General features: G+C 32.5%; 1 protein-coding gene across 2 annotated transcripts; it reads left to right on the top strand.

Annotated features, from left to right (window-relative positions):
* The first annotated feature begins 3,740 nt into the window (after positions 1–3,740).
* On the top strand, positions 3,741–25,108 carry Gycalpha99B (guanylate cyclase 1 soluble subunit alpha 2). 2 transcript variants are annotated; one of them, XM_013316333.1, is made up of 14 exons: positions 3,741–3,998; positions 10,748–10,821; positions 11,158–11,240; positions 11,906–12,066; positions 12,766–12,974; positions 13,872–14,056; positions 16,785–16,963; positions 20,302–20,481; positions 20,550–20,688; positions 21,451–21,617; positions 21,959–22,102; positions 22,424–22,578; positions 23,829–23,970; positions 24,352–25,108. In XM_013316333.1, the coding sequence occupies exons 1-14, from the start codon at positions 3,810–3,812 to the stop codon at positions 24,433–24,435; spliced, it is 2,091 nt and encodes a 696-aa protein (XP_013171787.1). In that variant the 5' UTR covers positions 3,741–3,809; the 3' UTR covers positions 24,436–25,108. The 2 variants fall into 2 exon arrangements, with proteins under 2 accessions (XP_013171787.1, XP_013171786.1); XM_013316332.1 differs by having other exon boundaries at positions 11,143–11,240.
* The last annotated feature ends 2,756 nt before the right edge of the window (positions 25,109–27,864 follow it).

The following is a 27,864-nucleotide window of genomic DNA, read 5'->3' as shown; positions in this document are numbered from 1 at the left end:
TAGTTGTTTATAAATGAAAATAATAAAGTATCGTTTTTTAGATTATTTTTAAGATTAGTTTACATTTCAATGTACACAAATTTTTTATATAGCTACCATAAACAAATGATACGAAAACTCATTTAGTTACACTAGTTGTCGTCTGTGAATCCGTCAGCGTGGAATTAAAAATAAATCGAATTAGTAGCCTATGTTTTCTTCCAGACTTTGTTCTATATCTATGACAAATATGACCTTGAATCGTTGAGCCGTTATGGAGATAGCTTCTAACAAACAAATGCATATATAATATTTGTGTTATTAGTATGATATTAATTATGCGTCCTATCCTTTTTCACCTCCAAGTTTTTGATGTCATGTCAGTATTAAGGTGATATAAGACAGCCCAATTGTTATGTGAAATACGTAAATAATATTTAACAAACTACAAAGTAAAGGAAGACGAAAGAAAGTATGGATGCATTATATGAAAGAAAATAAAAGTGCCTGAAAGTAATGAGATTGAATGTGGATACAAAGGTAGAAGAATACTAAAGAAAATATGGATGGATTGTGTGAAAGAAGATATGCGTAAGAGGGTGAATTGAGACATGACAGCTGATAGAGATGTATGGAGGAGTAGTACATACTGTGCCGACCCTCATAAGGGACAAGGGCAGGTTGACGATGTAAAAAAGGGGACATGTACTAGAAGGGGAAGGGGAAGAGCTCGATGACCTCCCAATCCGGTAACAATAACGAAGTAAGAGCCGGAGCCGAGGCTCCTGAGCGAGCCCTCGAGTCTTGTTACTCTTAAACGAGGTTCAGGCTAAGCGCTATCTGCGCTCGGCCACCTCAAGCCCGGTCTGTTAATTCCTCTTCAAGACAAACAGTGACTGCTCAGTACCAAAACAAGTAGCGGAATGGAATTCAAATATGACTGTTGAAATGAAAAAAATGAAAGATGTAAAATAAATGTATGAAAGAGTAGAACATATCTTTAGGGAAAAGAATAGGATGATGATGTACAAAAATGAACTCTATTAAGTATGCATTTAAGTGTACTATCGATAAATTTTAGCATATGTTAGTTTAAGAATGCATTCGCATTGATACATTTATAATTATTTGTCTATCATAGTTTACAAATGTCTGTGGTTACGAAAGCTATTTTCGAATATAACAGGAATAGCTCATGATTTATATTACGAAGACGTTGCCGAGTTAATTTTGCGCGCGGATGGACTTATTTCAAGTCCGCCCCGGTTAACACACTTCAAACATTGATTGAGAAAACTGTATCGCTAAAAATGTTTGTATTAAAATGTATATTTATAAGAGCTCACTACTTTTAGTCGGAGTCTACGTGGGCACAATTACGTGATGCTTGCGTGGAATGAACTTGCATAAATGTTCCCAACATTCAAAGAAAAAGAAAAAAAAGTGACAAAGAAAATTTATTGAATAAGAAAGTATTTAGAGAATTTAAAAGTATATTCACATTGAGATTTGAGAATTAATGTAAAAGAAAAATGCCTGTTTATACTATTGACTGATTACGTCATATCTTACTATTATAATATTAAATGCGAATGTTTAGATGGATGGATGTTTGTTTGAAGTTATCTCCAGAACTGTTCAACGGATTTTGATGAAATTTGACACACATGTAGAACAACGAAAGAACACATGGTACTACTAATTTTTTAATTCCGTGCGGACGTAGTCGCGGGCGACAGCTAGTTTTTCATAGATTAAAATTACAGTTCGTAAGTGTAGCAAGTGTAAGAATAGATAAGTTTTTATTGTACATATCCATAAAACTGGTACGCTCACGATGAATTCCATTGCATCCCAGAACTCGGGCGTAATGGATTTTCTATATAGTTTACTACGCAATATCAAGGAAATGAATAGCATTCCTTGGTTATTAAACTCACTAAGGTCTCAAAGAGGTCGATTTTACTTACGACCTCGGAGGCTATTCTTGTTCGAACTATTCTTGAACACTTACCTTAATGGAATTACTTAGATGGATTTAAAACGTTAGGTTTCATCACTAGAATATGCCGTTTATTATTAAGCTAGTATGTGACGAGTAATTTTAAAATTATATTAGAAATTCGACCGTTTAAAAATGAAAATGTTAATGTGAAACAAATATTAAACAAAAGAAGAAATTTTGTTAAAAATTAAAGAAAGAAGTTTTGTTTTTAATTTGTGTTGGTAGAGGAAGACCAAAGAAAGTATTGATGGATTGTGTGAAAGTTAACAGCGTCAGTGGCTCAGGGGTCAAGCACTTGACTTGCAATCTGCAGGTCCTGGGTTCGAATCCCGCCATGTACAAATGTGTTTTTACCATTTCCGATTTACATATGTACATTTAACTGACGTTTACGGTGAAGGAAAACATCGTGATGCAACCTGAACAAATCTGAGAAGAAATTCAAAGATATGTGTTAAGTCAACCAACCCGCACTTGGCCACCGTGGTTGACTACGGCCTAATCACCCTTAACTTAGGGTAGGCTCCGAGCCCCTCGGTGGGGTACAGTGAGCTGATGATGATGTGTAAAAGAGGATATGTTTAAGAAAGGTATGGATTCAGATATGACGGCTGATAGAGATATATGGAGAAGTAGTACATACAGCAAGTTGATAATATTTAGAGTATGTTACTTACTAAATAGAGATTAAAATAAAGCAGTAAATTCTAAAAACGAGTACATAAAATAATAATATTATAGATCAACTATTTTGCTGAATTCACAGCTCTCACCTTGCAAGAACTTAAATTAATTTAAAATGTCTCCGTCAAAATTTAGCATCTCCTGCATTCTGCAAGGCAAAGTTTCACTTTGCAATGAACATTGGAACCTTCCAGAAGCACTTGCGTCGAGGTAGTTTCCTTTGCTGCCTTTACATTTGATGACTGAATATATTGTAACCAATTGAAATAGAGACATAGACCAATTTTCTTATTTATCTTAATCTTAGTGGACATATATTAAAACAAAAGTCAATCACAAAATAATTAGTTTTATGTTGCAGTTTTTTTTAAGTAAGCTATTATATAAGTTTAATTTATTTAATTATTATTACATCATAAATCACATACGTCTACAAAAAAACATTCAAACATTTTTCATAAACCATTAAACCACTTAGAAACTGATTTAGATTAACACTTTATCTGCTTTGATTATAGTTAGCGCGTTAATTGATTTGTTTAGTGTTTGTAACCTTGGATGTTGCGATGTTTCTCTTAGCGATTATTTTAATTACATTTTTTCTTAAAAGACCGTATATTTATTTATGTCATAAATGAATATAACGCTGAATGAAATTCATCTTTATTAAGAACATCTTTAATTTTTTTTTTCTTTTGTAAGATTATAACACACTAAAAAGGTTACGATGACCTTGTAACTATTTTATAGTATAGAACTATTTTAAATTAACAGTTTCTTATAAAATAAAGTGCGTCAGAGTTTTACGATCTTATGCTTTATATGCGACATATTAACCGTGGGTTTCCGAGACCAAAATCTGTTTATAAATCACGCCATTCTCTTTAGTCTTAGAAACCCACGGTAAGCATATTATACCTCTGTATGTCATTATTTATTTTACCTTTGTGTAACATTAAATGTTATTCTAGACCCATATAAATAGGTGTATTTTAATGAGTTTCGTATTGTTTATGGTTATCCTAAGTTCTATGAAAAATAACCGCGATTCTTTTGTTTCAGGTTCCGCACACTTTATCAAACATCCAATAAAAACTATATTATTATGACTTGACATACACCAGACCTCACAATCGCAAAGATGACGTGTCCGTTTCGTCGAGCGTCATCCCAACAGCAGTTCGCGAATGGGGCGAGCAGTAAAAAGCCTGAGCTGCGTTCTCGACAATCTTCCATACATCTTCCTGGGCCAGATGAAGATGATGGAGAAAGGAATACACTTACGTTGAAGAATTTAAGCGAAGCTTTACAACTATTAACTGCGCCATCGGTAAGTTAAATAATTAGAACTCTATTTTTAAGACCAATAACCAGGGTATTTACCCTATAACTGATTTCAGTTTTATAGGGTAAATTAACTAGTTACTGACCAATGACTTAAAACTTTTATTCTTCAGATGTGAGATTATTTAAAAATATAAAGCATCTGAATATTTTTATCTTGGTATTTTTATCAAAAGCGTTGTCAAGGAAATACTTAAATTTTGTTCCTAAAATTCCATCTTTGAAATACCAAGAATTTTAGAAATTGTTTTTAAGAATAAATTATTTTTTGTCTTGGAATTATTTACTTGTTGATATAATATTTTCGACTATTGAAAATGATATCTACAATAATATATGTCATATAACTGACAATATTAATTTGTTTATTGTATTTCTAATAATTCTGCGAAACATTTTATGATCCAAATACTTCCGTGAATCTTCGGAAATATGGTTTGTGATTCCCTCTTCCCCCTTCGGAATTTATGACGCTATTGTATCCCTGGAGGATCGTCAATTTTATTCGAGACATTCTTTATGAGTCCGCATAAAGATAGAACAATAGTGTTGTTTAATATGGATTTGATAGCGCGCAGTTAAATTTTATTGTTGACAAAACTTGTACATGTTATTTGACATTAATTCTTTGAAATAAAAAAAAAATAGACATGCAGAAAAAAAGTAATAATGAGTATTTATACTAATTAAATTGTCATCTTTTATGTGTCAATATTTTTTTATTAATAATATTCTGTTAGGGTCACAGGGTGTATTACGTCGGGTATTAAAAAAATGCATTGACATTTAAATTCATATATTTGTATATTCACGGTTTCTGAGCTACAGTTAGTAATAAAAAATCGCTTAGTATCACTTAAGCGGTAACAATCTATACGGTCTACTCGACAAAGTGAATTCCAATACTATTATCACACGATATTTCAAAAATACGTTCCAAATATCTTTCATATTGAAGGCAAAAATGAATATGTTTATCCTTTAATATGAGTAGAGTTTATGTTAACAGGACTGAAACTAATTGATAAGTTTATTACACGCACAATGTGTGCTTACATCTAAGTTACACCTAAGCTTACAACATCGTTACGCGTACTGATAACTTTTGATGGGAAAATTACTTCAAGTTAGCAACAGTTGTTTAAGTTTTCGCAACATGTTTCCTGGTTTATATTAGCAAACTTTCGACTTTAATTTTGAAGTGAAGACAAAGCCTTTTTACTAAGTAAGAATACTTGACGCTACTCATGGGGCTGAGAATGTACAGTTTTAGTAACATAATAAAAGGAAATTATTAATCTCTGTCTACCCACTATATTTTCTAGAGTCGAATTATTCTGCTAAAGGCATAACCAAAATAAATTCCTTTAACAATTAAATTAAGCGTAGGTTTCTAAGGCCCAAATATCTCACTGAATACATTTGACAAAATAAGTCTCAGAAACCCACCGTAAGAAAACATTTTTTTGTGTACCATATATGAAATATTTGTGTTGATTTAATAGTTGAGTTATTTTAACAAATTTTTAAAATTACTATATCATAAAAACCGGAGAGTATGTTTTTAATACTAGTGTATACATATTTTATTGACATAAAAATTTTATAATCCAGTCTAAACGAATATTTAATGTACTTCTTGAGTCAATAATGCGTATGAGTTATGCTGCCCCTTATATCTCACTTCCGGTGCTTACGCCTTTGAAAATAGATTTAACATGAACTTGATATAAACATATTTGCTACGCTACAAACACGACCTGTTTATTATTCGACGTGTTTATATAATACGGTTATGTGCCGAAATTGAAAATATATAAATAATTCCTGGAAATTTTAGTACTTCAGTAACTGATACATATGAAGTAAGATGCTGATAGCATTTGATTTTTACACCAAAAAAACTTACTTTTTAATGTCAACATCGTAATAAAATTATTATAAAGAAGCTGACCCAGCAGACTTCGTACTGCCTCAAATATGGAAAAAATAAAAGGTCTTTAATGGGTTTTACCCGGCAATTATTTGAATTTTACTTAAATTTGAAACCTTTCCTTTACCACCACGAGCATTTCAACACCAAGATAAGTTCAGCCTTTCTCAAGTTTTAGCAAGACTAACGAACAGCAATTGATTTTTATATAGATGCAAAAGTTTGAACGGATACTTAAATATAGAATAGCTATGTAGATCTAGATGAAGACTACTAATTAAGGTTTTTTTTAAAGATGTAGTCATGTCAACCGCCTAATATTAATATTATAATAAGTTACTTTATCTCACACTATCTGTTGCCTGCGACTCCATCCGTGAAGGGTGAAAAAATAGATATTAGTCGATTATTAGAACTACTGAATGTGCATATAACATTAAAATCGGTCATCTTATTTCGGAGGAGTATGGTAACTAATATTGTGCCATGAAAATTTCAAATATAAGATTAACAAAATTAAATGCAACTTTCAACAAAAATATATTTAACTCTTCCTTAAATCACTGTCAGATCATAACTTTCCGTATTTCAGGCAATCGTAGATTTAATTAATATTCTGAATAACTTTTAATGATTTATTGTATTTACAACGGTCCGATATTAATTTGTTTTGTACCGAAACTTCAAACAAAGTACGACCTTTGTGAAGCATAATTGCTTTCACGCAATAAAACGATCATTTCTAAATAGCAGGTTCGCTTCGTTATTTCACATCGGCAGCCTTTAATTAATATGAAATAATTTGAAGGAAATTTTGGGGATAAAGTGAATTGATTTGTTAGAAAAAAATAATAATCAGTAACTTTTTTCTTTAGAAGAAAGTGAAATTATATCTATAAGGAATATTATACTAGCTATAGCAACTCCATCCGCGCAGGATTTAAAAAAAACTAAATAAGTATCGTATGCGTTCTTCTAGACTATGTTCTACATCTATGCCAAATTTCAGCGATATCCATAAAGCAGTTTTCGAGATACCTTAAAACAAACACCCATCCGTCCAAACATTGGCATTTATAATATTAGTATTTACTTCAGAAAACATGTTTCTCTTATAAGTCAAAAGTTGCTTGTAAAAGAAAATAAAAGAAACACGCTGGGCTCAATCTCGCTATTAGCGGGGGTGAATTTCCGAAAATTTGTTACGATCAAAGAATCGCATTTTGGGATGCAACTTGTATGAAACTATGGGGTTGCGTTCCAAGATCTCGCAAAAAGAGATAATTGAATATATTTACGAGCCAATGTTTACTAGGCTGTGTGCAAATAAACAGCAAGTAAAAACCGCTGTAACAATAATAGAATACACTTATTTAGTATGAATATGATATCGGAAACCGCAAATATTTTAGTGCGAATGCGGAAATTAGTCAAAACATATCACCCGTGAATTTTAAAACGGCGGGTAACGGAATCACGAAAAAGGCGCTTTATAGTACTTTGAAAACGTAATTGTTAATACATTGATAACTTTTATTTTAATGAGCTTCTATTTTAATGAACAACAATTCCTTTTGGGAGAATGATTTATTCGTTTAATCTAAGGTACATAACAGGGATAGTATGTACTAGTTATATACTAATCGTTATCCAGACATGAAAGATAATTCTATAAAGACAAAAAAAGTAACATAAGCTTAATACTTGGATAAATTAAGTCGATCCCACTTCGTATCACAGTTCGCAAGAAATCATTTACTGTGTCAATATATCCGGGCCATTAGACATCGGATATGTTTTGACACAGGAGCCTTTTTACTTTTCTTCAAAGCCCCTTCGTCTCTTTTGTAACATAATCCCTCAGTTCGATCACTTAAGGTGTTGAGTTACGAAAAAGGTGATACCATAGACGAAAGAACAAAGAGTAGGTAAGAATATAGAAGTTTCATTATTACAAAAATGTGTTCATTCTATTTTTAAATCGTTCTATTTTGTTATTACTATTAAAGTACTAGCTGTCGCCCGTACTGCGTCCGTGCGGAACTAAAAAAATTAGTAGCCTATGTTTTCTTCCAGACTATGCTCAACATGTATGCCAAATTTCAGCGGTATCCGTTTAGGCGTTCTGGAGATACCTTCTAACAAACATCCATCCATCCATCTAAACGTTGCATTTTTAATATTAGCATGATAGTAAGATTTAAATGTCAATAATACAGCCTGATAAATTACTTTTAATTTAATTGTTTTATGTCCTTCTTGTTCTAGATTAAGGATTTCTAAATTTAGAATCGGACGTAAACTGAGCACCAAAGATATTTTGGGAAGCTTAAGCGATGAATTATAGCTGCCTGTCATATCTGTCTAATTGATAACCGACATGAAATGCATTTAGATTCAAAACTACGTAAGCTAAGCTCATAAATATTATTTCTTATATTTATTGACTAACTAGATGTCGCCCGCGACTCCGTCCGCGCAGGATTAAATCAAACATAATTAGTAGCATATGTGTTCTTCCAGACTATATTCTCTTCTTGTATATGTATGTCAAATTTCATCAAGATCTGTTCAGCCGTTTTAGTGATACCTTCAAAAAAACTTCCATCCATCCATCTAATAAACACATATAAATACGTGAATCTTAGAAATTGTACGAAGAAGGAATAATATACAATGAAAATATCCAATTTTTTTTATAAAAAAAACTAACTAAGCACCGTCTTAATCGTAGTAATATTATAAATGCGAATGTTTGGATGTACAGATGAAAGTTTGTTAGAGAATATCTTCAGAACGGATTCATGAATCTTGCTGAAATTTTGCATAGATGTAGAACATAACATGGAAGAACACATATGTAATTTTAATAATTCACGGAAGGAGTCGCGGACCGAAACGTACTCGTGAGTAATGGTCGCACACGTTCACTGACATCAATGAACACTAAACAATACAATAAAACACATTCTATTTCATTTATATTGTAGTTTATATTGACAGTAATGTATTCAGGTCATGTACTAAAAGTACGGGTCACGTTGCTGCCAACATTACATTATTAAAGAAGATCTTGTTTAAACTAACGATGTTACATCTTTATTCACAAAATTAGGCGTCCATATCGTTTAAAGAGTATAATTAAACTAACTGTCTACTCCTTCCGCGTGGATAAAAAACATAATAAATAGCCTATGTGTTCCTCCAGACTATGTTCTATATGTATGCCAAATATCATCTCAATATGTTCAGCCATTCTAGAGATACCTTCAAACAAACATTCATCCATCCATCTAAACATTCGCGTTTATAATATAAGTAAGATTGTTTAAGTTGGCGAAGTTAAATGAAATCATTATTAGATTGTACTGAAACTGTCATAACAAAGCAACGATTCTACCATCATTATTCAGTTTGGTTCTGTAACATAGTAATAAAGAATGCCAAAATCCCTAAATCGATAATCCAAGAAAATCTTGGCACAGACAACTGTATAGCCAAATAGATATCACTACATTTGATATTATAAATTCATATATTTTTAACATTAAATAAATTTATTTTATTCTCGTTGAGCCGGTGACAGAGCGATGTATTTCTACGGCTTCTGTACCGAGGCACGAAGACTGGTAAATCCTCTCAATTCTATGTTCATTGGATTACTTCTGCCTTTGATCTTTATAGTAGACGACAAATGTATTAGACGATTGCATAAATAAATTGTTATGTTAAAAATAAATTACATTACTTATTACGAAGATTTTTAATACTCAATCCACACTATAAGAATAGAGTTCCTTTTTTAAAATCATTAGTTCGTATCATAAGCAAACGAGAGAGCGGCCTCCAGAAATCGCTGAAATAGGGAAGAGGACATTGCCCATAGACATACGCAATTACAGATGCGCTACTTACCTTTGATCGACGCATCATCCCCTCTTCCAGAAAATCCACGTTCTCCATCCTTTCCTTATAAGAGAAAGGGTGGAAAGGAAAAGAGGATTTAAATAAGGCTACAGGGATGCACAATCCTTAGTGGCTAATTAAGGGTAATATTTATGTTAGATTACTTATAGTAACCACTAAAGGACACTGTTTGAGCGAAGTTAGATAATAAAATGTTTCACAGTAAAAGTGGCGAAGCATAATATTGAAAATTGTTCAATACCACTGTTTATTAAATTTAAAATATTAGGTAGAACAGACCAAACGCTCGGACGTGATCCAATTACGTATAGCAGACCCTTTTTATATTTGGCGAGCCTCCAAAAGTTTTTACGTGATGCCTAACGCGAACTTAGCCAAAATTTTATACGATTTTTGTTTTTTGCTTAGAAAATAAATATCTCACAATATAGATTTTATGAACGAATAATTCTAATTTACTGAAATAAAAACTATTCTTTAGTTTTATCTTTTATGAAATGTTTGCTTACAATTACGGTGGTAACCACCAGTTGAATAATATTTTTAATGTTGGTACACTTACGCATAGAAAATTTATCTGCAATAAATATGAATATTTAATAATTTAAAAGCTGTCGCTCCCGATTCCATCCGCATGGAATAAAAAAATCTATGGCCTACATCAATGCCAAATTTCATTGTGATCCATGCACTCTTCCTGGCGATACCTTCTAACAAACATCCATCCTTACAAACAAGCGTAATTATAATATTAGTTAGAAGTAAGATATAACGTTGTTTTCTCTATTGTTATTGTGATAAGATCGATTTTGCAAACATATGAATAAAAGTGATATGAACAAATTATAAAATTCAACTTGCAACGTTTTATTTAGAATGAATGTCTCCACGCTGCAGTCACTGCATTAACGAAGAATCAGGCGGAGCATTATGACAAATACAACTGTTTGTAAGTACCTTACATGTACTAAATACTTAAGAAATACATTCAAATACTAAATACTGAGAAAACGAAATTTGACGACTGTTTAAATATTATTTACTTTTTCTTTATTGAATAATTATTTCTACTCTGTTACTTCATCATTGTACATCGTGTTCCATTTTCCGTCATAGAGTATGTTTAATTTTAAGAAAACGTCATAGAGTAAGTAAGATTAAAAGTTTTTTTATTAAGACTTAATATTGATTCTTCATACATTTACATGTACATACACTAATTAATTATTATAACAAATTCCTCTTAATTTAGCTGTTAATTAATAAACAGCTCCATTTTATACAGACGAAGATTGCCAGACGACGTAAAAACATGGAGAAATTATGCGTATTTAGAAGAAATATATGATGCTGTCCGCGCAACTGACAGTAAGTGAAATTTAAGATTTAAACCAAACTTAATAACATCACTTATTAACCACGACCAAACAGCAAACTTTGGATATCTGATGAGAAAAACCATGTTCCCTAATTATCAGACATGCAGAAAGGCAGAAGATGTCCAACACTTGCTGTTGGATTAAAGAGAAACTAGCTGAGCTATCTAAAAGTTAATCAGACTGATATTAGCTTGAGTTTTATAATCCTGTCAGAATCTGTCAATCGCGGTGGTATGATTATGCCAATATTATGTATGAATGAACAAGGAAAAAAATCATAAAAAAAATCAATTAATTCTTAATTTTATCCTCAAAATTTAATATTCTACTCAAGTTGAGAATAAATATATTTGAATGCGCAATATAAGGCATTCCACATTACCATATAATGATATACATATCTATGACCTCATAATTGTATATAATAACTGCATTATAGCGAGGGCTATATTGAGAAAATGAATGGCTTTATTCAACAATGATTAAATATCATATTGTCTTGTGAAGTGTTAGACTCTTTTGTTTGACGCATCGCAAAATTATACCACCTTTATGGTAGCAAATTGGTCGATCATAATTTTTTTTTCGAGTCCATTTTCATACAGTTTTTTTTAATTAAATACTTCTACAAATACTCCTTTGTTATCCCAACAGGTTTGAATACGGAAGATTTTATGGCAAAATTAGGAGAATACCTAATATTAACTGCGTTCTCACATAACTGCCGGTTGGAGAGAGCGTTCAAATGTCTTGGAACGAATTTAACCGAGTTTTTAACGACATTAGACAGTGTACATGACGTTTTACACGATCAGGTACGAAAAGGAAATCATCATCATCATGATCAGCTCACTATACGCCCCCACCGAGGGGCTCGGAGCCTACCCTAAGTTAAGGGTGATTAGGCCATAGTCAACCACACTGGCCAAGTGCGGGTTGGTTGACTTTACACATATCTTTGAATTACTTCTCAGATATGTGCAGGTTGCTTCACGATGTTTTCCTTCACCGTAAGAACGTCGGATAAAATGTATATATGTAAATCGGAAATCGAAAAACACATTGGTACATGGCGGGATTCGAACCCAGGACCTGCAGATTGCAAGTCAAGTGCTTGACTACTGAGCCACCGACGCTCCAAAAGAAATAACAAGTCTTAATTATTTCATCTAATAAACTCTACAATACATAATCTTACTAATAACAGAATAAAAAACATGCTAATTGTAAGTAATTAAATAATGCAGGCCACATTATGCATTGTTTGCGTGACGTTTTTGACCTAACATGCAAAAACAAACTCTAGCATGTGCGTGACTAAACTGTAATTAATGTGTACAATGAAACTCTGTAATGCCTGTCGATTACGCTTGGTAGGTTGAAAACTTGATGCAAAACCTAATGTGTGTTGCCTGCATTATGCTATTAAGGACATTGTATGGATTCATCGGTAATACAGTCATTGTAATGAGTTGATTATTGTAACGTTAATATATATATTATTATTCCTTTAGGATGATGTCCTCAAAGATGAGACAGTGGAATACGAAGCTGCATTTGTTTGCACAACATCAAGAGGGAAAATCGAGTTGTATCTGACAACAGAATGCGAGCCCGTCGCTTATTTATTAGTGGGTAGTCTTAAAGCGATTGCGAGACGTCTCTACGACACTCAAGCTGACATAAGACTGATGAGTTACACGAACGATCCGAGGAGATTCAAGTTTGTATAGCTTTTGATTATGTTTACTATCATTGCAGTAGTACAGTTAGCTGCAACATACATTAACAAAGCTCATGAAACTGTATACGCCTTCGGTCTAAATAAACACGTAGTCTTGGTCGCAAGTATACGTACAGATACGTGCATACATACTTTTGAAACTGAATTCGTATACAAGTTTTTGAATATTTGTAATTGTATACATATTTATGCAGCTGACTGTACAAAAAAGTAATTGTCATACATCGCATACGCTTACTATGGGTTTCCAGTACCGTGACACTAGCGTTGATATATGTTTTAGTCTCATTTTTGTGAAAGATAAAGAAAGAGATAACAATATGGTTTGATACATGTGTTTTGGCAGTGGAATAACACTGTTATATGTAGAGGCAGTGAGTCATCAATTTTGTTTCAAACATGATCGTGATATTTTCGTGTTACATAACAGCTAAGGCAGCAAATATCTCACTGGAATTTATTTCACTACTTTGTGTTATTAATTTCATCAAAATAAGTACTTTTTTAAATAAGTTCGTAACATAAACTATTAGAAATATACTAAATATTAAAGTATTTCACAAACAATCATTTTTCGCTGTAAAGAGCCAAGAACACTGGCTGCATTTCCTCGCTAAATTGCTGTACTTAACTCTAAAACGAGAAAACAGCCTCGCCCTCCCCCCTCGCTCTGCCAGCGTCAATGACGAGTTACGAACATTGTTACGCCAAGAGTCTTTTACATTGCAAATTGTCTAAATGTTGTTCGTTTGTTTTTTCTCGCGTATGTATTTATGTATGTTAGTTACATTGTGACCTGTAAATTCATTGAAATTATTGTGTAATTAATCTGTTAGTAAGAAAAGACAGCAAAACTCATCACGATTCTCTTTGCAGATATGAAATCAAAGCGATTCCATTGCAACAAAAACCTACCGGGGAGAATAGTGAAGTGACAGGTGACAGCGCCTGCGTCGCATCGTCCAGCAAAGTAACAGATTTGAGGATTGGTGTTGCGAGTTTCTGTAAAGCCTTCCCTTGGCATTTCGTTACAGACAAACGACTAGAACTTGTGCAATTAGGTGAGTACATTGCTATCTAAATTACTTCCTTACTTAGCAAGCGCTGTTAGACTTCTTGAGGAAATATTTAATCGCACTCAAAGTTAGTTTCAAAACATTTTAATGCAAAGATTAATTAATTGAGCAGTAAATATTTTCGTACTAGCCGTTGGAATTAATAAAAAAACTTATTTAGTAGCCTATGCGTTCTTCCAGACAATGTTTAATATATGTTCTACATCTATGCCAAATTTCCAAACAAAAATCCATCCATCCAAACGTTTGCTTTTTATAAATTTTTAATATTGTTATTAGTCTGATATACTCCTATATTTACGTTGCCATTATGTCAGTCTCGTTAACTTTACGAGAATTTTTTACTATTAGCTATAATTATTAACGGCTTCTCAAGCGATTTGCTCGAAATTGGATTAACATAACGCCTCGAGGATTCCCGTTAGCTCCGACTTCACTTAGAATTAGCATTTTTCTTGTGCCTTGGGCTTTTGTGATTAATGGTCGAGAGTTTTTATACGAGAAGATCAAAACGAAATGGAAATACAAATCCATTTTAATTCAAATTTATTTTATATTAATGCTATCGTCAAATCGAATAGTCTGCCAAGGCAACAACGATACAAAGGAAAATACGATATATGTTATAAAGTCACTATTAATCTTACTATTCTACTATATATGTGCAAAAGTTTAGATGGATGGATGGATGTTTGAAGGTATCTTCGGGACGGCTCAACAGATTTTGATGAAATTTGACGCACATATAGAACATAGTCTGAAAGAACACATATGCTACTTGTTAAGTTTTTTTTTTAATATGGCGCGAACGGAACCGCGGGCTACAGATAGTAATAATATAAGCTCTGGGTAGATTCTAAATTGACAATACTAATTAACAACCAAAACTTAAATGCATTTCCACTGAGCATTTTCGTTAAATTTTAAGACATAGCTTAAAGTTGTATATAAAGGCATACTTCCATAAAGCGATTTTTTTCTTTACTGTATATACAAGTCAAGATTGCTTAATGTTAAACATAAAGATGCCGTAATTTCTACTGCATAAGAAAACTTCTTTAAGTTCTCTAATGAACCTTGACCTTGAAGCAATTTATTACTTTGTTTTTCGTTACATTGTCGCAACAACACGCAAACACCGACATTCACATGAATATTATACGACACTCATTTGTTCGTGTCAAATAAAAAAATATAAACAAGTTTTACAAAAAGATTTTAGTAAAGTCAAAGTTGAGTTCAGTACGTTATGAATACCGGATTAAAAAATAAATATTTTTATGCCGCATTGTGTTCGAATTTAATATTGGACGGAATTAAATTAAAACGAGATATTAGTTGGTACTATTTTCCAAAAGAAAAGGACATAGAAAACCATTTTTAAAATATCAAACAATTGTTATAGATAAGAAATTATACAGTTAAAGTTAAAATAATATTTCTTATGTTATATACTGTTCGGAAGAAAACCCGACACTGTGCCGATGAATCGGCGCTACACTTGCCTTATTAAAATATCAACGTTTATGTCCCCTTACTGATCAATCACACTTGACTTCGTAAACACGCACGCCATTCGCTCTTAATGATTCTAACTAATAATGTCCAAAAATATATTCATAAATATAGGTATGTACCTTTTTGTTACATAATATAAAAAGACTGCCATTACATAAGTGATTCCATCGAAAATAATTGAAGTCTTCGCCTTGAAAGCAACATTTTGGTTGATGTTATACTCTAAATGACATTGCCATTCTGCGTAATGAGGGTAAAGAATCTTGTAGGGAACATCTTTGTGCCATTTTTACCAAGTTGTAACGATCTAATACACTCAAAACCATGACAATAATGTTCTTTTTTTAGGTTATTTAACATGTTTCAACAAATGAAGAATCTAATTTATACTTTTGTGCGAATGTTTCCCCGCGTAACGTCTTTCGATCATCATAAAATGTTTCACACATATTGTAGGGTAACTTTTACCACGAAACAAAAGCTATAAAAGTGGTAGAGCCCGCTTTACCATCTTCGCACGAATTGGCCCGGCTCGCCCGGTGAAATACTTCCACCGTACAGAAGACAGGCGTGAAGTGGAAGCAATTCCGCGTTTCGTCTGATGAGTGTGCGTCCCGGAGGCCTAATTTAGAGCTCTTTCCCTTCCTAGCCTTTTTCTTATGAGGAAAGGATGGAAAGTGGAAGTGGACTTTCCGAATGAGAGGATGCATGGAAAGGGAAAATATTTTCTTCCTGTGCATCCTCTCCTCCGTCGATTAAAGGTCGGCAACGCATATGCAATTGTGTATGTCTATGGGCAACGGTCACTTCGCTATTTTAGCGACTTCAGGTAGCCGCTAGCTCGTTTACCACTTTATGATATGAAAAAAAGCTATCCGGAAGTTTGGCATGTACTTTCTTCGTAGGGATAACACGGGTTTAACTAAAGTAAGCATATTATACATGGTAAGGTGAGAATGGAACACATTGCTGTCTGTGTTTTCGTATATTGACGTGTTAACTCAATAGAGAGTAATCGAATGATTCGTTCGACTATGGCTTTTTAATAGAAGATGATTGTAGTCAAACGATAGTTTATTTGTTTTAATATTTGTGATATGTTAGTTAATATATTCTAAGTGTTTTAGCTAACGAATTAGACTTGTATCAATGGGAGAAAAATATAATTTTATAACATTGTTTTTTATTTCAACAGGCGGCGGATTCATGAGATTATTTGGCACGTATTTGGCGACACATGGCTCCGCGTTGGGAACATACTTCAGATTATTACGTCCCCGCGGCGTGTCACTGGATTTTCGTGAAATTTTAAAACGAGTCAACACACCGTTTATGTTTTGCTTGAAAATTCCCGGCTCCACTTCATTGGCAGAGGTAATTATGTTCAATGTGATTGTTCATGAATTGTGATAACTTTGTTCCAACTAATTGTATATGTAAAATGATTAACATGAAGAGAATTATATATATAAAGTATGATTTATTTTTTAATAATCATTGTCTAAATGTTATAGCAAAAAATGAGGGGTTATATTGTAAAAAAAAAAATAGGAATATTGCTTAACATTTATATCGTAAGAAAAATGTAAAAATGCAAAATCACCGTTGCCTATGTTATGAGTCCCGCGTGCGTGAAATGTTGGAAAAAATTCTTAGTCCGTGTTCAAATTTAGTGGAAGGTCGATAAGACTGAGGTCAAACGTAAAGCTAACCATACACGGACGTAATTCTTTATACTGTGAAATACTATAATATTTATTAAGATAATTTAAAGTCGTGTCATTTTTTTCATTTTATATTTGTTTTTATCAACCATCTTTAGTTATTTCCTGAAACTATCTTAATTTATTAAAAGTAGCATCATTGCCGAATTGCAAATTTTTACAAAAAATGCTTTTGTTCTAAAAGAATTGGAAAATATCACTCCATAACGATATAGATATATTTTACAATTTATGGATACGAATCCGATACGTATCCACTTTCCAATTGAATATTAATATACCGAATGACAAAAAGTTGCACGGTTTTTATGATACAAAAGAGAACGAGTAAAAAGTACAGTGAAATAAATTTATCCACGATATTGTGTGCAATATAAAATCCTTATACAACCGGTGCTTTAACTTTAAATAAGTTGAGATCGTACAGAGACGTTGGGAAAACTACTATCCAAATGAGACTAATTTATTTCTTCAATTTAAAAAAAACTTACACATTTTATACACTTCATCGACCGAGAATTTATTTCAAACCAACTGTCGCTCGCGACTGCGTCCCCATATAAAACTTAGTATCCTATGTGTTCTTCCAGACTATGTTCTACATATGTATGCCAAATTTCATCAAGATCCGTTGAGCCGTTCCGAAGATAGCTTCAAACAAACATCCATTCATCCATGCAGCACCGTCCGCGCGGAATTAAAAAAAACATAATTAATAAGCTATGTTTTCTTTCTGACTATATTCTATATGTATGTAAAATTTCATCAAGATCCGTTTAGCCGTTCCGAATATAGCTTCTAACAAACATACATCTAAACATTCTCATTTATAATATTAGTAAGGAATAAGATATGTTCATATTCTTTTGTATTTTAATATAATTTTTGAAGATCGGTGATCTCTCTTTTGATAAAGGATTTCCTTTTGTATTACAGAGAATGTTTTCGTATCTTTTATCCTTTCCTTTGTTATCAGTGACGGGATGGGCTTCGGTTCACTTCTATGTTTTATACAGACCTTTGTACGCAGTTTACCCAGCAACATTACGACCTCTAAAATAGACAAAGTTATTTGTTTACACATAGTAGGGTTAGTTCCGAATGCTTTTGTTTTTTTTTACGTTAGAAAGCTCCGACAATTGTTTAGTTTTAATAAGTCTTACTGGTAGCACGAAAAAATTATTCAGCTAAAGCAATTGGATCCTAAAGGTACGAGTTCATTTGCTCGCGCTGTACGTACGGCCCGCAACGGACTTAAGTTTGCTTTATATGATTTTTATATAACGCTGCGTCCATCATCCGCGCCGCCCACATCGCATTCCATCGTTTTTAATGCGTGCGAGCGATGCGTCCGGCGACGTCTAATTGACGCGAACCTTTATTTGGAAAAAGGTATAAGTTATCAGTATTTTTTATATTAAACAAATTAAGATCAGTTCTGTAGGAAAACGGTATTTTTCATCGTAATTTATAAGTTAATGAGTTATTAATGATTGGTGTTGTACCGTTATAATTAGTGCTTGTATATTGAAGTGGAATAAAAAGCAGTGATTGAATTCGTTACTTAGATTTGTTAGGCAACGTAAATAAACGCCCCTCTTTGTTGATCCTCTAACTGTGTTTGATTACGTAACAGTATTTGGCAACAACCGATACTAGATTGAATGAGATTTACAGCGTTCGATAGACTTCGTAATTATAGCGTATAAATTAAATTATTTAAAATTAAAAATTTTAGTTTTTAACTTGAATTATGCCATTGCGACCAGTTAACACGTTAGCTGCCGTGTCGGACTATGTGTCCGACAAGCCATACTTTCATTCAACACCTCGCTGTGGCTTTTTAATGGAATTATTGTATACAGCGTGACCCGCGAGGCCACATTGAAGTGGTTTTGGACAAAAATAAAAAAAAAATTTTCGTTTTTCGCTAACAAGTTAATGTTATAATTATTCACACATTAATATCTATCTTTATAATTAATACAGCCGTTGAGGTTAAAGTAAATGTAACGAAAAGAAAATTTATATTTTCACATATTATGTTACTTTTGTGTATATCGGGAAATAAGAAAATATTTATTTCATTACTGAAGGATTATACAAATTTTATTCATATTAACTCTTTTGAATGTGTATGTCATAACGAATTTTTACGGAGTTAGTAACCTTTCCCATCCTATAATTTGAATAGCTTCAACCATTGCATTGTTTTCAAAAGATTCTTTTCGCTACAGAAATCGTACCTTCGTATAGTTATAGTCATAGTAAACTTTGTATTTCTAGCTTAAAAAGAAAAGGGGGAAGGCATCTGTAATATAGATTATTGAACATTGTATTCGAAGAAAGCATCCAAGTTTCTCTCTCGTAGAATTTTGGCTCAGAGGTTTTTTAATTTTGGAAACCATCCAAATTGTAAAAGCTTTGTATGTATAGTGATTGTTTTTTTTTGTGATAAAGTACATACGATGTAGTTCTACTTTTCTTTGAATCGTATTATGTTTAATCCACTGAAGTTATCTTATACATTTCGTTGAACTATTATAATATTTCATGTATATATAAGTGCAAAAAACTAAACATGTAACACGTTAAAATTTACGATTGGAACATCTTTTTCACTGTCAGTTATTTCGTCTAAGTATGATGTTGTGGCCTTGAAAAGTATTGTATATAAGCATTTACTATGATACTGGTAGCCATCTTTCGACCACATCATTTAACGTCAGTTGAGATTGTGGTCAAGCGATGGCTTAATATAAAATCCTTGTTCTTCCTGAAGATTCTTGATTCAATAAGGATTGATACAAAGGTTGAAGGTCGTTCTCTAAAAAAGTATAAATTTACAGTATGATTATTTACGTATGAAGAGAGAGTTTGACGGCTGATATACATGTATGATAGAGTAATTAGTTTGAAAAAACTTAATAAAAAGGGTGGGAAGGGGTAAGTAACTTATTCGTAATTTAACAGTTCTTATTTCCACAGGGTCTCGAGATAAAAGGACAGATGGTGTTTTGTTCGGAGTCAGATTCACTATTGTTCGTCGGGTCTCCATTCCTCGACGGCCTTGAGGGTCTCACCGGCAGAGGCCTCTTTATATCTGACATTCCATTGCACGATGCAACCAGAGACGTTATTTTAGTTGGAGAACAAGCAAGGGCCCAAGTAAGATGATAACTAGTCTTTATTTTTCAAATAAAAAAGTCAAAGTTTTTCATGAATGTTATTTTTAGGATGGTCTAAGGAGAAGAATGGATAAATTAAAGAACTCCATAGAAGAAGCAAGTAAAGCGGTGGATAAGGAACGTGAAAAGAATGTCAGCTTATTGCATTTAATATTCCCACCGCATATCGCGAAACGATTATGGTTGGGTAAGTTATAATTGTTTTAAGAAAACTGCACTACATTTAGAAAAACTAGCTACAAGAGAAAAATTTATTCCTTCGCCCTATATATGTCCCATAGATGTTTTAAGATTTCTATTGCGATCTTTAGTACAGTTAAATTAAAACCTTAGGAATTAAAATTAAGATTAAATCGTTAATTAGAAAAACATCGGATAAGTAAAAATTGTTCAATACGTAGTTATTATTGAATTGAATGTGATCGTTAGTCATTTAATTAAATGAACGTATAAAAATAATCAATGAACTAAACTTATGTAATTTTGGTCTACGTTAAATTATTCAAATTTTCGTGAGACATTATACTAAACTGATATATAAACACGGCTAAACACTCACGTATATTCGTCCGGTGAGCATAGTGAGCGACGGGCCGCGTCCGCGAAATAATACCAGTACCACTCATCCTGATGAAAGGCCCCCGATGGGCTCGAAACTAGTCGGTGCCGCCACCGGACGAATATACGTGAGTGTTTAGCCGTTTTTATATATCAGTTTACACTGATTGTACAAATACATATTGTTATCTCTATTTCTCAAAACCAATGAGAGCAACGATCTTATCGTGTGACTTTTTGACAATGGAAACGTATTTTTAGGATATTATTTATGATATTAGGGTTGGCAATAGGCAGCTTGCCGTAAAAAAATAAGCTAAAACTTTAAGGTTTAGCCTTGTGCGCTGACCCTACGTGAATGGGATAAGGTCAGGAATGATTAATATTTCAGGAGAGAAGATCGAAGCGAAGAGTCACGATGACGTCACAATGCTGTTTAGTGATATCGTTGGTTTTACATCTATTTGTGCGACCGCAACTCCTATGATGGTTATTGCAATGTTAGAAGACTTATACAGCGTGTTTGATGTGTTTTGTGAAGAATTAGACGTGTACAAGGTAAGGACTTTATATTTATATTCAACAGATAAGGGGATAGACAAAGTGCATTCTCTTCAAAGCGATTCCATAACGAATTTTAAAATTGTATGAAACTGACGCGTGATTACGTGACGTATTGAAAGTTATTGTCAGTTTTGTACATTTTTGAAGTCTGTCCCTAAATTCAGATAGTGAAATATATCTATCGAAGTTAGTTAATAGTAGGTAAAAGAAAAAAAAATCTGAGTGACTACGATCGTAAATTGATTGTTTAACATTTTTTTATTTTAATTGCTTTTGTACCGATTTTATAAATATCCTCAAACTTGATTCAACAATTGCAAACTTGTTTCATTTAGGTGGAAACAATCGGTGACGCGTATTGCGTAGCCAGTGGTCTACATCGTAAGATAGAGACGCACGCTCCTCAGATCGCTTGGATGGCTCTACGTATGGTCGAAACTTGTGCGCAACATCTAACACACGAAGGTCATCCTATTAAGGTACAAAATACTAAACAAACATCAAAGAGCTATGTAAAAACGGCTAAACTTACCTATAGTAAGCCCGATGTCGGTACTGACTAATTTTCTCATGATGATTCGGTCTAGTCGGTACTGACATTAGGCTCACTATACATAATTGTAGCAGTTTCTAATCAGTTTATAAAAATTTCTCATTATTTTTTTTCAATTTATAACAACAATATTATTACCAAGTTTAATTTTTATGTGAAAACTCAATAAAAATAAAGCTTTAATTTCATATTAATGGTGTTCGAAATATATATTACAATTGACTACTTAGCCATGAATATTTCACAGATGCGCATAGGTCTTCATACTGGAACAGTGCTTGCTGGAGTAGTTGGAAAAACAATGTTAAAGTACTGTCTCTTTGGACATAACGTCACTCTGGCTAACAAGTTCGAATCCGGATCGGAACCACTCAAGATAAACGTCAGTCCTACCACATACAAGTAAGTTTCTTCATAAACCATTTTTAAATTTCTTTCAGAAGAGTAATTTTGATAAAATGGTAGCTTAACTTAGTTAGTAGCCTGTGTGTGGATCTAGCGAGCGTCGGTGGCTCAGGGGTCAAGCACTTGACTTGCAATCTGCAGGTCCTGGGTTCGAAACCCGCCATGTACCGATGTGTTTTTCGATTTCCGATTTACATATGTACAATTATCCAACGTTCTTACGGTGAAGGAAAACATCGTGATGCAACCTGCACATATCTGAGAAGAAATTCAAAGATATGTGTGAAGTCAACCCGCACTTGGCCAGCGTGATTGACTATGGCCTAATCACCCTTAAGGTGGGCTCCGAGCCGCTCGGTGGTGACGTATAGTGAGCTGATGATGTGTGGACCTATGCCAAATATCAGCGAGGTCTATGCAGACGTTCTAGAGATACCAATCCATACATTCGCGTTTATAATGTTAGTAAGATTACTTAAGACATACTGCATCTCAATAATTGATTCCTAAAGTAAAATTTATAATACTTAAATAAAGATGTTTAATAATATAATACAACAAACCAGAGTACATACTGGAACTGGAATAACTTGGAACCTAAATTTGATATTCATTGTGGTCGCAACACTAGTTTCGAACCGTTTAGATTGTCAAGTCGAAGTTACTTTAAGTTAAATAACTTGGGTAAAACGCCAACCATATTGCATGTGATCTGGTCTTTGCAGAATGTTAAGCGCATAACTAAGTTTGACTGTAAATTGTTTATTAACATTCTAGAAGGTTTGTCCCAATTTAAATTATAATTGGGTTCTCAAATGCACAAAAATATACAAACCCAATGCGGAATTAATACCTTAAAAGAGATATAGGGTGTCTTTAATAGTGAATATCCATTGAATAAGCGTGTGCGTACTATCATTCGCCCACATTATCACTTAACATCAGTAGGCCTAGCACAAATATTTGTGACAAGGGCTATAGGCATCGACAAAATTTGTGGAACAGGCGTAAAATGCGCCTCAAATCTCACATCAATTTTCTCATAAATGACGATGACGATACGAAGTCGCAAATATTCATGCTGGGATAATCAAGCTCTAGTTTACTCGCAATAAAAATATAAATAGAACTATACTTATAAATCTTAATAAGATTGCATTAAAGTTATTGAAATTTATAACCCGAAGTAGTTTTGTCGAACCAATATTGTATAAGAATGAAAGTTGAACAAAGAATTTATCCCTCAGGTGGCTCATAAATTTCCCCGGCTTCGAAATGGAGCCGCGAGATCGTTCCTGCCTTCCCAACTCGTTCCCCAAGGATATCCCGGGAACATGCTACTTTCTGCATAGATACAAGCATCCGGGGACTGACCCAAGCGCTTCGCAGGTAAAGTTTTTAATGTCATATCACACCTTTATTAAACACCCTGTGTTTCGTAGAATTCTATTGTCGTGGAACATAGACAAACATTGAAAAATATGATGTTGTATGCAAATGTTCATGTTGAAAACGCGGGTGCGGCCACGGTGAATGCAAGCTAGTAACAGTTGCGTGGATTGGCTATAGACAATATTAAACATATTTTATATGGGAGTGTGTACGCCGAAATAGCGGAACTAATTAAACTGGTCGATTGCATAAACGCCTACTTGCTAATGTGAACACAACCCCGCGACATCGCCGGCGCCCGCGCCTGCGTCTTCATGGTGAACAGATACTATAAAGTTTGCAAGAACTTCTGTCATTTGTTGAAAATTTATTCAACAGGTACAACACATACAGGATGCTCTAATCGATTTCGGAATCGGACAAGGGAAATCAGTTCACGTCGATACTGAAGAACCTACCTAATTTATAACAGGATAGAATTAATGAATATCTTAAAAATATCATTTGTAAATAGCTTCATTTTAAATCTGTTTCAAATAATGCCTTAAATACTCATACTAATATGTAATTAAAATTTCGACATACTGTAGAAATCAATTTGAGTATTCGTAATAGTAGCACGTAATATGGCTTAAGAATTTGCTCACACGATAAATATTTCTTTAATTGAAATAAGATCTCTGCTTGTATAGAATTAGTTGATAATAACAGTTTTAATAAGTCCTTAAGTCAAAGATAAAACAATATTAAACATATAGACTATCGCAGAACTATCATGATAAGATTCGTATCGTGACTTTCTCTCAAATAAAAATTAGTTTAAGATATATTGCTTTTATTATGAGAGTGAAAACAAATATTTAGTTTAAGTAATTCGACAGTATATTCTACATTAGCTGCTTTTTTTTCTTCTGATAATTAAACTAAGTTCACGGGAAGAACCCTGTAGGTTTAGATTCCATTGCGAATGTCGAAAATTTACGTAAATTTGCGACATAAACGGTTGTATTTTTATTGTGTTGGCTTAGAAGTTTTATTTTTTCACAGCATCTAGCGACCGCAAACCTGAACATTTATTATAAATTTCAGGTTGATACCTTCACGCGTTTTTGAGAAATAGGGTCTAGACAGACAGACGGACGGACAACAAAGTGATCAACCAAAAATGTAGAGAAACATTTTGTACATAATTTCATACAGAAATCATTAGCTTAGACAACTTTGATATTACTTATTTAAAACTAAGAGAGAAGGTATATATTAGGAATAAAATAATAACTATAAGTAAATACGCTCTACATCTGAAGTTAATATTTAAAAGAAATTCATCTAATAAGTTCCCAGCGTTTTACCTTTAATATAAAATATTGAAAATTGATTTCTTTCATTCTGATAGACAGAATTATTAATAAACTCGACGTCTTTGTTCTCAATTTCAACGCAGACGCCAGATGTTAAAGTAGATAGATACATACATTTATATTGATTCAATATTCTGATTAAATATGAAAGTAATACCAAAAATGTGTTTTTATATCATACAAAAGTGAAATAAACAGTTTAGAGGAACTTAAGCTATGGAAAGTTAATCGTCGATATAAACCTGCACATATCCCTAAGGAAGGTCGGCACAATATGCACTACTCCGTACATCTCTATCAGCCGTTATATCTGAAACCACCCACTTACGCTTATATCCTTTTTCACAATCCATCCGTACTTAAACCAACCGAATAATGAAAAACTTTAATAAATATATTTTTTATTTCATGAACTCTGTGTTTTATAGAGACAAAATATTCAACTGCATAATTACCATACACAGATATGTTCGACTTTATTTTAATTAAAACTCGTTTATTTATTTTATATGATAGCATTTATTAATATACTTATATAAAACACGGTCATAAAATTACAACATAAATGTACATCTATTCAAAGCACTTAAGTTTATGACATCAAAAACTTAGGGTCCTTAAAGATACCATACCATGTCCTTAAAGGCCGGTAACGCATATGCAGTTCCTCTGGTGTTGCAGATGTCCATGGGTGTCGTTGATCACCTCGGTGTTTCCGCCCCTCATTTGCCCTCTTCTCTTATAAAAAATCTTTTTCTTATTATTGACATGTTTAAGTCATCAGTCAAAGGTTTTTGTTGACTTTCAAAAATGCAAAACTTTCATCATACAACTCTAGTCACAATTGTCTAGTCTTTATGACTAAATATTGTTCTCCTAAGGTACACAAATTTCAACTCGGTACAAATCGTTGTAGAGAATACACAATATTAGCTTTTATTATATCTCTTTCTTTGATGTATATTTGAATAAAATCATTTAGGTAATAATTTTACGTAACGTGTAAAGTAGCAGTGAGTTTCCACTGTCGTCAAAACTATACAAGAATATTTTGTTGTCACTGTCATTCTCTTTGAAAGGATAGAGATAGAACTTTGATTTATAGATACGATTATTTATATATAAGCAGTGGAAATTAACTATTAGATTGAAAATGAACGAGAGAAATCTGTTAGCTTTTAAAATTATGAAGCTTTACTATTTTGCTATTAAGACAATGTAAATACATTTGAATCTGGGATAATTACGACTTACATAGATATAAAGCGATTGGCCGTAGTTTTAGACTAAGTTACGTTTTGAATTTTTGGCTTAAAACGAAAATGTATGTCGTAGTGCATTGATGTTAGGAAATTTTTATCAATGAAAATTAAGTCTTTTGTAGGTCGATTTAAAATCCATTATCCCTCATAAATGCTTTAATAGGAATATACATATTTCTACAGGATGTTCTAAATTTCATTTTATACTAACTCTTTTGGAGATAAATTAAATCTTTTTCACTTGAGCACCCACCTGTATTTGCTTAAACTAAATTCACTGAACAAATTTACTCTTTGGTTTTAGACACTTTACTGAAGTGTTTATTTTTAAATGTCTGTAAGTACTATTAGGCCTAATGTATTAAGTATTTGTATGGAATATTATTTAAAGTTTGATTTTATTTACGAAATTCATCCTGTTTATTAACTATGTAGTTTTTGCTATTATATAGTACTATGTTACTAGTCATTCGCTAATTAAGGTATCTGTATAATGTTAATATTAGGAATAATTTATATAAAATAATCTGAAAAAGCGTATGTTCTAAAGTAGACATTATAATCATATTAATAAGTTCTAGAATTCCATGAAAATTTCGCTAAGAAATTATATTTATATATAAATTTCTTCAGCGATATATTTAGTTGTCATAATTAAATTGTAAAAATTTATTATTAATTTATTTATTTATTACTTTATTTAATTTAATCTTGTCTAGATAGCACAAAAATTAGTGTTTAAATTCAACAATAAACATTCCATTAATTAAGAATTTAATTCAATTTTCCTCAGCATTAGTTGGTTGTAATTTTTTATTGTATTGTTTGAGTCTAGTCAAATAAAATATTAAAATCATTTAAATGTATTTAGAAACATAAAAACTTTTTCATATTTCAATAATTAAGAACGTAATGAGAGAAATCATATTAGTAAGCTAATTTAAAATCTAGTCATAGAAATTTTAAAATAAATAAATATTAGCTTATGTGCAGATATTTTTCTTATATTACTATCATTAGAGCTTAGTTATATAACAATTCTTTGCCTAAGATCACGGCCTTTTATGTAAATGTCAGACAACAAAATTGTATGTAACTTAGAACATATGTATTATATACTATACTATATGTTATATACTACACTATATGTTATAAAAATCTTAACTTCAACTGTAACATTAATTAGTATCTCATATATTGTGAATGCACTGTTAGGTCAACACTGTGAAATAAAAATATTCCTTTCACATATATTTGTTTTATTTATC

Source organism: Papilio xuthus, unplaced genomic scaffold (genome assembly GCF_000836235.2).
Source record: "Papilio xuthus unplaced genomic scaffold, Pxut_1.1 DF826949.1, whole genome shotgun sequence".
Classification (NCBI taxonomy): Eukaryota; Metazoa; Arthropoda; class Insecta; order Lepidoptera; family Papilionidae; genus Papilio; species Papilio xuthus.
This window is presented reverse-complemented; position numbering and strand designations above follow the sequence as displayed.